Source organism: Hyperoodon ampullatus (assembly GCF_949752795.1).
Source record: "Hyperoodon ampullatus genome assembly, chromosome: 2".
In the NCBI taxonomy this organism is placed as follows: Eukaryota; Metazoa; Chordata; class Mammalia; order Artiodactyla; family Ziphiidae; genus Hyperoodon; species Hyperoodon ampullatus.
In genome coordinates this window covers 180,521,741-180,534,307 of record NC_136915.1, presented here as the reverse complement: position 1 = coordinate 180,534,307, position 12,567 = coordinate 180,521,741, and the positions used below count along the sequence as shown (strand labels likewise).

Genomic DNA, 12,567 nt, shown 5'->3' with positions numbered 1-12,567 from the left:
AAATACGGCAAGTTTTAAGAACCAAGGAGACATTTTTAACGTGTAGGTGCAGAGAGTACAATATACCTTACTGCATAACATTATATTCTGTTTGTTAAATATTTGGACTAAGAGCTGGTTATAATAATTAGGCAGATCATAATACCATTGAGCCCAAGTTCATGGAAGAAGAAAGCTGCTTACTAGTCAAAGATTACTCAGTAAAATAAATGCACGACTGGAAACAGTAAAAGTACACTTGAAAAAAGACACAAAGGTGACATTTTCAAATACAGAAAACATATGCATTACAACATCTTTATCTGCTTTTTATTTAACAAACATACAAGATCCCTATTCTACATATGACCATGAGACACAGATAAGAGATGGTTAGCCTCTCATTCATGGACAAATACACTTTATAAAACCTTTTGGGTTGTAAAAAATATACATGCTGGTTATTAATATTCTGCAGAGATCTGCAAACTTCAGTAAGTTTGCAATAACACCCTTTGTATGCGGCCCAAGGTAAACTTCCCCTTTATCAAATTCAGCTCCACAGTAAAACAGTCTAAAATTACATATTATTCAATATATACTTAATATGTGTCACTATTACATGATACTAATAAAAATACATTCTTGTTAATTCATGTAAAAAAAACATTCTTAGGCTTATAAGTATGGTAACCCAACTGAACAGATTTCATTTACATGGATACATGCCTCTAAGATGACTTTAATTTTTATACTCATCGTTCTCATGGAAATCCCATATAGGTTATTAATGTGCTACAAAGATTTTCAAACTTTTTCTAGTCCCAAACATGGACTCCATCTTTGTGCCCAAACATGGGCACTCCATGTTTGCTGCATTAAAGCAAAAGAGAGCAGTACCTGAGAACCTGGATAAAATAAAGAGAAGGACCAGAAACCCTATAGCCCTATCCATTTCAACCCCTCCCATTCACCCTCCCCACCCCTCAAAGCAGTTTAAAAATTAGTGATATACCATGTCCTGACTTCCTCTCAAAATTTTAGATAACAGCAAACATACCATCCATCTACTAGTCCTTCATTGACAAACCATGTGAGCTTTCTTTTGGATAGCACTGTGTTGTTGAGATTTAGCCGACTATATTCCCAAATGTATGGTTTTCTTAGGCCTAAAGCTTCAATAATCCAGTAAAACTGTTCATCTCTGTCATGGTATTCTGTTGTTCTCAGGGCATGTGTAACACCTTCAATGCTGTCAACTATGGGGCAGGCAAAATCATATGTCGGATAAACACTAGGAAAAAAAGTGAATATGTTGAAAATCAGTGAAGGATTTTACCCTTTTCACCTTAGATTAGGCATTATAAGCAGCCGTACTAATTTAAAACATAATTCTTTACAAGGTAAGAATTCCTTAAAAACCAACAGGTGTTATGACTCATAATATTCAAAGTACATCAAAACATTTTTTTAAATCAGACTTTGAGGACAACGAATCAATTACCCACTCAATATTCAAACAAAAAAGCAAATACGCAATTTAACAGATAATTGGATACTGGTGCAGTGAATTCTATAATCATATTCCTGTAATGGCCAATGTATATCATTGTAAGAAGCAATAATAATTTCAAGGGAATTTAGCTTTTCAATATCTTAAATAATCCTACACTCAAGTAAATCTCTAGGTTTAATACTTTCGTAAGTAAATGCATTCAAGAATAGAATGTTTCCTTCTCTGTCAAGTAAAAGAGAAGAAAATTATTAGGTTGATTAAAATTCCATTTAAGATGGAATAGTCTTAAAAACAATTTCTGTCTAAAATAATGTACACAACACATCTGCAGTTTCCATTTGAATTTTTAAAAATATATTACTGCATTATGACTTCTAATTTTTAGGATACAACTTCATTAAGATGCTGCTGCACTATGCTTTGCAATTATCTGATACTGAAAATGTGTATCCAAATTCACTTTTCCAAATGTATGCCAAGTATCTGTTTAGTAAACAAGGAGCAATTGCCCTGTTAAAAATGAAAGACATATATATACACATATGAAGTGTTTGTCCAAATACAGATACACATACCTGTACCCACAAGTTTAAAGAAAGTTACATTAGCTACTCAGGAAATATTTACATTCACCAATCTCTTCAGAAGTTACAATTCAGCATTTGTATGTAGTAGGCTTTTTCAGAGTATAAGAAAATATATTCTATGGTTACTTTATAAATTAATGGTCAGGTGGGCGAGATTTAAAGAAAAAAAAATCTATTAAGCTGAAAACCACACAGAAAACTAACCAAAATTAGAAAAAACACGATACTTTCTTGTTCATATTTCTTTAAATCTTCTATCATGTTTACAAATAAAGTTTTGTCTAGCAGAATCAAAGTTTATAATAGGAAAAGAAGTGTCTTCATCTAAAGAAACACATCACAGTATACCTGATCAATACATAAAATTCAACTTTAGGCAGACTCAAGGACTTTTATAGATGGAAATGATCTTAGACATAACCTAGTATAACATTAATTGATAGGTAAGTAACGAGAGGCTACATGCTTTACCAAAGGCCATGAATGAACAAAGATCCAGATCTCTTGACTATTCTACAGCTACTCCCTACTCCATGTTTACAGAAGCATCAAAGCAAAAGCATAGTAAGCTACCGAGCATAATGAATGAAATACACCTACTTGTATTTATTTCCAGTTCTTGGGTGTGGCTGAATTTTGCAGCGATAAAGCGTTGGGTCCCTCATGCACCCATTGTTACTACTCATGTCAATTTTTGCTCGCAAACAGCAGGACTGACCAAACTGGCTTCCTTTTTTCATTTCTTCCCACATTTGTAGATTCTTCTCAACAGCTATAAAATGATAGTTATACTATAGTTTATCTAATGTATTACTAATCTGGTTGAATCCAAATTATTTTAACAGCCTTATAATTTGACAGAAATTTTCACATTCTGATTTTATAAGCACACTACACTAGTTTAAAAGTACCATAATAGTTCCAATATCTGATATCAAGAGTAAATGCATTGTTTTTTTAATGAAAAAATTCCACAAAACACTTAGGAAACGTACTCTCTATATGTTTTAGAAGTCAATACATTCCACTGATGTAGCACTGATGAAGCGTAAGAGATGACGTCTAAGGCCTGAAGGCTTCTCTCGGCCAGTGTTTTCCATGTTCCCATCATGGCACAACTGGCCGGTCAGTCGCCCCCTCCAATTTAACACTGGGTGTTGGAAGCAGAAGCGTTCTGTTCCTTTGCCACCTCACACCCAAGGGACAGACCGGTTTGACCCGGCCCAGGCATTGGTACTGCAGCACATGCCCATCTAAAGAACACATCTCTGGCTGAGAGCCTGAGCCCCTCAGCTCCCCAAAAGCACCTTCAGTCATTCCAGAAGAAAGCAGGATACTCTTGGATCCCCCCAAATGAGAGATGATAGAAACAGTGATACAAGTTTATCCCAGGGAAAAAACTCTATATCCCCACTGACTACGGTCCTACCTATGTCAGGTAGGTACCTGCCCCATATGAATAAGAAAGAACAGTTAAACAATGATTCTCTGTGGAATCTACTGAAGATACGATGGACACTTTACCTGCTCTCAAAGAATCAGGTTAGGTCTAAAAGTCCAGTTGTTAACTACCTCTGAAAATGTAGAGAAACATTTAAAAGGGGGTAAAAAAAAAAAAAAAAGACAGACTTCCATAACATTTTGAATTTACTACACTTCCCAAACGTGACACTCAAGATTTAAGTATAGGGCTTCCCTGGTGGAGCAGTGGTTAAGAATCTGCCTGCCAATGCAGGGGACACGGGTTCGATCCCTGGTCTAGGAAGATCCCACATGCCGCAGAGCAACTCAGCCTGTGTGTCACAGCTACTGAGCCTGTGCTCTAGAGCTCACGAGCCACAACTACTGAAGCCGCACGCCTAGAGCCCGTGCTCCACAACAAGAGAAGCCACCACAATGAGAAGCATGTGAACCACAACGAAGAGTAGCCCCCACTCGCCACAACTAGAGAAAGCCCGTGTGCAGCAACGAAGACCCAACACAGCCAAAAATAAATTAATTAATTAATTAAAAAAAAATATATATATATATACTAAGAAAAGACCGGATAATAAGATTAAAAAAACTTAAAAAAAAATTTAAGTATAGTAGTGTGGAAGTTCTGGAACATAATTACAGAATAAAAATAGCCAGATTCAGATGCTCAGGAACAAGTAATAACAAAGATATACTTCTTTGTTAAGTGATATTTCAGACATAGGGTAGCATCAAGCTTACATATTATATTCACATTTACTCACATGCTGACAGGAAGATTTGGGTATGGCTAACATTATCATCAAACATTCTAATTAGAAAGGCTAAGTATTTAAATTGAGAGAACTACAAAAAGCTGCAGAAGGAATCACATGGAGTGAATGCAGTGGAAAAGACTACAGGTAACAAGGGAGATGCTGAGGGCACACACATGCTAACAAAGTAATAACAATGTAAAGATGGTAGAGAAAGAGAAAAGATTTCTAAGAGATGAATTAACATATGAAACATTTCCAAATATGTTTCAAACCAGCATCTTTCCCAGAAATCATTTTCTACTGAAGCAGAATATAAGAAGAATATCGATAAAATATAAAACACTGAATGTGCCTTACAGTTTTCTCTATGTTTGGATTCCATCCTCTGCTCACGTTCTGCTTTCATCTGCTCAGCAGGAGTATCATCCACATAAGCCTTCCCTTCCTGAATTAGCTTCTCTGCATATTTCATTATAGTTTCAAAATGATCCGAGGTGTAAGTAAATTGATCTGGTTTGATATGCAACATTGCAACATCTTCCAAGATAACCTGCAGTAAGAATCCAAAATAACCATCAGTTTATCTTTTGCATTTTCTTGTGTATTTTCAATCCTTGACACTGCATTTGGGCAAATGTAATAATACACCATCAGTCTTACAGAGCCTGGAAATGGCTGTGGAAGTTGTATGGTATTAGATCAGAAAAGAAAAGAAAAAAAAAAAAAAAAGAAAGAGATATTCATTATGCTAGCCTCCAAATTTTCAGCTGAGAAAGCTGATCTCATGGTGCTTTCCATTTATTCTGGAAAAGCTGATTATTATTGGTCATGCTGACAATTATTTGCCCTCTCTTTGAATATATTACAGTGCTTCTAAACAGATGATATAAGAGGCTAGGAAACCTTCACATTTTCCAATACCTACTTAGTGTTCATTTCATTCAAAAATTATATGACAAAAAGGAAACCTGCCTCTAGTGACCAATTAATTTAAATGATACTTGTAGGAAAATGTAACACTTAAGTAAATTCTACAACAGTTGAGGAGGAAAAAAATAAACTGAAGTTTTTTGGTATGGGAGCTCAACAATTCTTGGCTTAGGTCTCAGGCAAAGACTATATAGATGAGCAAAAGAAGCAGCTATGAGAACAAACTTAATTTATTTTCATACCATGAAGGTACCAGGTCACCCTCTAATTTTAATCAACTTTACTGACAAAGGGTCATCACTACACCTTTAATTACCTTCTCAAAATCTTCCTTTTCTTTTTCAGGATTTGTGTCATCAAATCTCATGATCAGTTTCCCTTTAAAGTTAACCTGGTAGTGCTGGTTCAGAAGAGCAGCTTTTGCATGCCCAATGTGTAAGTAACTAAAACAAAAACATTTTACAAAGAAACTCATTAACATGTTTTAACTAAATACTTAAACTTAACCTTTTTGAGGAGATGAGAACTAAACAAAAATCCTGCTAGTTGGTATTCCAGTCTTATTTTATTTGCTAACAAGAAGTACTGTAATAGAAAATCTGCCCCTGAGGAAGAAAAAAAGACTACAACATTTATAAAATAATCATAAGAAACAATTTCGTATGTAAACTCTCACAAAGGAATAAGTTATTTACAAACATTACAACCTTAAGGCTAATCTCTATTTCCTTTTTTTTTTTTTTTTTTAACTGAGGAATGAAAGGTAATTTAGTTAGAGGAAAACTGCTTCCAAAACTGTTTGCAATGCTACACAACAGTGGATCTTTACTAAGACCAGATGCTACTGAGAACTGGGAACCCGTCCATTGCAAACAAGACAGAAGCACCTCTGAGGATGCCACTGTGACTGTGACAATTAAATAGAAGAGCACATGAGAATTAGAAAGCCACAAGAAAGCACTTTACTTCTCTAGGCTTTAGTTTTCTCAGAAGCCAAAACGAAAAGATTTTAACTAAATGATCTTGAAGGTCTCATCCAGTACCAATATTCCACAGATCACAACCTGTGAAAACACTATTCTGTTCTATGGGCAGCTGACCATTACATAGAATAAAATAAATCAGAGGCACTGTTAATACTATTACATATCAACATCCTCCTCTATCAATGAAGTGGGTAAAAAGCAATATCCTAAACCACTATTGTTGAAAATACACTTTTCATCAATAACAGCAGCCACAGTTGCACTGCTCTACAGTCACCTAGTTTCATGCACACCTCTGATCTCAGTTGATATCAAGAGGGGAGGGAAAAGTACAATGATATGTCTTTATATCACTTCTAAAATCAGTCTATTTCTTTACATAGTCACACAGCATTCTAGGTCAATGATTCAATTTCAAAGAGTTTATATGCATAGGTTAATGCAGACAAGTACAATGCAATGCATTTAGGGTTATTCAAAACTTTCTGCATAAAATAAAGCACCATAAGTAGCATCCCAGATGAGATCCTGGAAGAGAAAAAGGACATTAGGGAAGAACTAATGAAATCCAAAAAAGTATGGAGTTTAGGTAATAACTATATATCAATATTGGTTCATTAATTGTGACAAAGGTACCATAGTAATGTAAGATGTTAATTAACATTAGGGAAAACTGGGTACAGGTACAAGGGAAGTTTGGGAGGTTTTTTTTCCTGCAATATTCCTATAAATCTAAAACTACTCTAAAATTTAAAGTTTATTAAAAGTAAAACAAAGGACTGTGAGTTCTGAAAACGAAGCAGAAATACTTTGTGCAGTTTTCACTGAAAGTGTTACACCCGATAACATGTTAAGAAGAGAAAAAAGAAGACTAATAATCACTGACTACCTACTAATTGACAGTTAATGTGCTTTACATACAGGAATTACCCTTAAGAGGTGTGATGAAATCAAATTACACTTTAAGATACTATCTCTGAATCTAAAATAATGTGTGCAATTCTAACAATTCTAAACCTCAGAAAAGCTATAAAATATTTATCACAAGATAAGTAAAATAATTGGCTCAAGAGACAACTACATCAGGAGAGCTGAAGAAAACTATGTTCCATGCTGCATTAGTTAGTACTGATGCTATATTGGGCTTTTCCCACACAAAACAGACATAGGCATATAATTTTTAGTCATATGGATTCTAGAGCCAGACAGCGTAGGTTTGGATTTGGCAAGTTGCTAAAACGTTGTATGAATCAGTTTCTGAAACCATTTGGAAAGCTGGAGATAATAACAGTGCCTTCTTCACAGGGATGACAGGATTAAACAAGTTACTATATGTAAAGTGCTTGGTAAGTACCTGCACATAACAGGTGCTATCTATGTGTTAGCTATGAATACGAATAAAAGGCAAAATTCAAGCCTTCTGGCCTTCATGAAAGAGACAGGAAAAAAATGATTAAAAAATGAATTAAAGAAAACTTGTTTTGCAGTATAAGGAGATATGATCAAAATTATGAGTGTTTTTAAACCTGAACACTGACTTATATTCCAAATTCCAAAACTGTATTCAACTGTTGGACTGAAATGACATAACTCACAATAAACATATTTTATACAGTAAATAATAAATATGAGGAGCTCACTATTCCAAGAAGTGATAGTGACAGAAAATATAAAAAGATTCAAAAGGGACAAATGTTCAAATGGCATAGCTATAAACAGCCATGGCTAAAAAACTAGCTTTTATCAAACCATTAAAGTCACTACCCAACGGAACAACCATGACCTCTCACACCAAGAACACAAGAGCAGAATATTGGGTGGTAGGGACCCAGGATATCGGAGGGAATTAAACTATGTAAAATAAGTATGATTTATGACTGACTCCACTTAGCTATCAATCATTTAATGATTCAGTCTGTGTATTTCCCAGAACCGTTATTTCCCTTTCATCTCCTTCTACCTGTCCTTTATTTCACCACCTAAATCGGCAAACTTAGAAAAGCAGAGAGAAAATGTGGAATTCTAAAACTGGCTTGCTGTTAATGGCACTTATAAAATAGCTTGTGAAGAACTACATTAAGAACAGCTAAAATAAAACTGTTTCCTTATCTGCCACTTCCTACTGTCTACATACTCCATTTAACACAGATGGGTAAGAATTTGGCTATAGAACACAAAATCTGAAATTAAACAAAATTTGGGAAAGAAACCCATCTCATGTGTAAAATATGGCACAATACTTTCCCAATGGCTAAGTTCCTGAGGCTAACTGCTTTAACAAAAGGCATTTTATTATATTAGCATCACTGGAAGGGTTCTTTTACAAAGTTCGTCCAGCATGAGTCACAGAGACTGACATGTGCAAAGGCAGAGACTGCCCTCAGCCTTGGGGAATGCTGGGCAAGGACCCAGGCAGACCCATGCCGGTGGCTCCAGCCAGAGCAGTCCTTTTCCCTAACAAGCTAGTCATATATTATCATTTTCTACGGCTGCCAAGAGTGAAAAGGGTTTTGAAACCTACTAATAGTGGAAACAAATGAATAGGAATGGGCTTTTCAGGACTCCATTTACTTTATTTGGGAAAAAAAATAACTTAAAATACATCTACCATAACTTCTTCTGCTAACTGAAAGGATTGCTCAGGGTACAAATACAAGCCCTTATTAGAAGATACCCCCAAAATCTCAAAATGTAAATAAAACTTAAGCCTTTCTATTAATGGATGTTTTTCTATTTACAATTAAAATTCTGCCTGGAATAAAATTAAAATGTTATTTTTCCTATCGCTTTAATAAGCGAAAACTACAAACTTTTTATAAATTAACTATCAATAATTTAAAAACTATTAAGATGTTTAGAATTTTAACTCCCACAATTAAAATCTTACTTATTTCCTTCTATATATTAACCTATTGATTTTTAAAGTATTTGATAACTCTCTTAAAGCTTTTCCACTAAATGTGTCCAATTATAAGTTATATTTTCTTACCCACTAGCCTCTGGAGGAAATCTGACGGTAACCTTTCCCATCTCAGCACCTGGAAGCTCAACAAATTTCCCAACATCTTGCTTTTTCTCAGGTACCTGAAAAGCAGAACAACAACAACAACAAAAATAGTTACATGGTTAAATGTTTAAGAATAAATTCATTCAACAAATACTTACTCAGTACCCACTATGCACCAAGCATGGTTATGAGAAAAAATTGGCTAGAATACTGTCCCTGCACTTGAAGATTCAAAATCAGTTGAAGTTAACCAACAGCATTTAGGGTCATCAGGAAAATGCTTAAAAGAAGGCAAGAACCAAGCTGCACCTTGAAAAATAAATGCATATGTATCAGATGGAGAGTATACAAGGGCAGTCATTCTAAGAAAAGGAATAACAGCACAGGTAAGACTCAAAGTCAGGGAAGAACAGTGCAATGTTAGGAATGCATGTTGAGTGGGTAGGCAAGACGCTGACAGTCGATTAAGTCCAAAACATGAAGGCCTTTATAAGATTGACTTTTATGTTTCTGGAAATGGGGAATCCTCAGGGGTATGGAATTACTTATCTGTATTTTCTAAAACTATACCCAGTACAGTGCAAAGTCTCAACGAGAAAAAAGAAGAGACCAAAAGAAAAAGGAAGTTCAGTGATGAGATTATGGTCTTTAAACAAGCTGGGGGTAATAAGGCCTCAATAAAAATCAACAGCAGTGGAGACAGAAAACAAATCTATAGATACAAGAAGTAATAATGGAACTTGTTGACCAGTTAGAGGTGGAAAGTGGTGCATACTTTCTCAGAACAACTGAGGTGACTGTGGTGTCTTTACCCAAGCAGACAACAGTTTTCAAATTGTACTGCATTGGAGTAAAAGTTTTAATACGTAAATATGTAAACATATTCTCTGTAATATGTAAACAGATCTAAGTAGAGTGACTCTAGTTGGGGGAAAGGCCTTTTTCTACTGTATTCAATGTCACATCTTCCTACAGAATCAACAAAAAGGCTCTACAGAACCCCAGGACTCAAAGGTCACAATGGTTCAAAAGCCAGAGAATAGAAAATCTGGGAGGAAGAGAAGATGGTATAGTTATAAAATAATTTTAGTTACTTGGACTTTGGATTTCCTAAGGGACACACACTGGATGATCATAATCATCTAGAAATATAATTATGAAGATTAAGCCTTAATGTAGGCAAGCAGTTAAAGGCAAGCCAAGACTCAACAATGACAAACTCTTCCAAGAAGATCCTTTTTAATTGATCAGGAAAAAAAAAAACCAACCAAACTATGAACATAATTTTCTTTTCAGATTTAAGATCTCAGGCAGACAAGATGTGAGCATTAAAAAAAATTTTAAAGGCTTACCACTTTAGCTTTGGTTGTTGAAATATTCCACTTGGTACCTACTGACTGGAAGGCCTGCTGGGCTTCAAGAAAACCAAACCAGCGTTTTACATGAACTGGAGTTTTGCTCTGTTCCAACTGTTCCTGCCATGCAGCATTTCCTATTAGCAAACATAATTTTAAAACCATTCAACATATCTGCAAATCCAAAAGCATAAGTTCCAGTCATGGTTAACTTAAGTAAATGAGACGGCTCAAAGCTGTGCTTCTATAATGCAAGTTTAAAAATCTGGGTACACATGGAAGTGATTTCTAATACTTCAACATATTTTAAGAATTCACAAAAATTAATTTAAAATATTTTTTCATTTCAATTCACTAGAGTGAATCCTAAATCCTGCCCTCACCACTGCCACACACCCACTAGAAGGCCAATGCTATGTTTCATAATTGAGGAAAAGCTTTAAGTGGATCAGCTAGAGAACAAAATAAAAATCAAGATCAAGTAGCTCTTAACTTCAGTTGTAATATCAAAAATGGTACTGAAGGAAAGTTTACATAATTCTTTAGCATCACAAAGCTACCTCCATAAGATATTATCTTCCTTTTATGAACATTAACTCAAAAATCAAAAGACCAAAATGTCATAAACCTACAGATGAAAAGTTCTAACTAGGAAAGTCCTTCATTTTACGTTGGTTATTATTATAACAATTTAATTTAATTTGGAGAAAAGGTTAAGCCACAGAAAAAAGTACAGAGACGGAGTCCTCTGGTGGCCCAGTGGTTAGGACTCCACGTTTTCACGGCTGAGGGCGCAGGTTCAGTATCCCTGGTCGGGGAACTAAGATCCTGCAAGCCATGGGGCGTGGCCCAAAAAAAAGGTACAGAGTACATTAAAGAAATTTTAAAAACGCTCACATAACCCAGATTTAAAGAATGATAAAACATTTTGGCATATTTGCTGTAGGTTTTTTTTTTTTTTTTAATAAACTAACAAAATTCAAGCCCCCTTTGTGCCTCTCATCAATCCCATATTCTGACTACTCATAGAATATGGAAAAAGTGACCTCCCAGAGAAACAACTCCAGCTCACCCCGCCCCACACACACATGCTGAACAACCAGAAACAACAGTAACTGGAGTTAAGTAATGGCTGAGACAAGAAAGGTGCTGACATAAATGGGATGAGGAACAAGGCCAGCTCCAAAGGCAAGAGAGGAGCTGCAGTAGCAAGACGGGGCCAACCTCCAGGGACAGCAGAGGATGGGGAATTCCTGTAACCGGAGAGGAAAAAATAGCCAGGGAGGTCATTCCTTTGTGAGAAAGTTCTAAGTGACTGCCATTAGGTAGATAGATGCTCATATACGTAGAAATAAATGTACCTGTTATCCAGCAAAATATTAAATAATTAAAATAGAAATTCTTCAAGAAGAATTACTGATACCTTTTAGGGTGGCCCAAACACATAAATCTGCTAAGCTCAAGGAGTTTCCAACTAAGTATGTTCTCAGAGACAGGCAATGATTGAGTTCGTTGATTGCAGAAGTAAACAAATCACATGAAGACAATTTTGTAGCACTAAACTCCAACCAGTGATCAATCTGTGAAAAGAAATGCATCCCAAGGTTTAGATTTAAACAAACAAGCAAACAAACAACCTCAGTTAGAACCATGCCTGTCTCATCTCAATTACAGAATTTACCATTACGTGGATTTAACTGTGATTGCCTGGGATCTAAACTGGCACTTAAACACATATGGTTATTTTTCTATGTTTTCTTTTTCTTTTTTTTTTTTGCAGGGGTGTGAAGAGGCACTTCAGGGAAGAAAAAGGAAAATATGAGAACTGGAAGCAGGAAGGAATAACGAGCCTGACCGATGCAACAGACAGACCCAGCCAAACAGATCCATCCACTTGCGAAATTTAAAAGTAAATACTTGCAAACTATTCTTTGTATTCTGAATTTTGTATGATTTAGGAAAGTTAGAGCTGA

The 12,567-nt window shown here is 35.4% G+C and overlaps 1 protein-coding gene across 2 annotated transcripts in view; it reads right to left on the bottom strand.

The window, feature by feature from the left end:
• The window catches only part of EPRS1 (glutamyl-prolyl-tRNA synthetase 1), a gene marked incomplete at its 5' end in the record, with an annotated part of 66,076 nt that overhangs the window by 45,830 nt on the left and 7,679 nt on the right, over positions 1–12,567 (bottom strand). For both annotated transcript variants that reach the window (XM_079696786.1, XM_079696785.1), the window contains 7 exons: positions 1,040–1,273; positions 2,683–2,854; positions 4,674–4,866; positions 5,563–5,689; positions 9,222–9,316; positions 10,592–10,731; positions 12,018–12,174. In XM_079696786.1, coding sequence (XP_079552912.1) covers positions 1,040–1,273; positions 2,683–2,854; positions 4,674–4,866; positions 5,563–5,689; positions 9,222–9,316; positions 10,592–10,731; positions 12,018–12,174 — 1,118 coding nt within the window. The remainder of the gene's footprint in view (positions 1–1,039; positions 1,274–2,682; positions 2,855–4,673; positions 4,867–5,562; positions 5,690–9,221; positions 9,317–10,591; positions 10,732–12,017; positions 12,175–12,567) is intronic.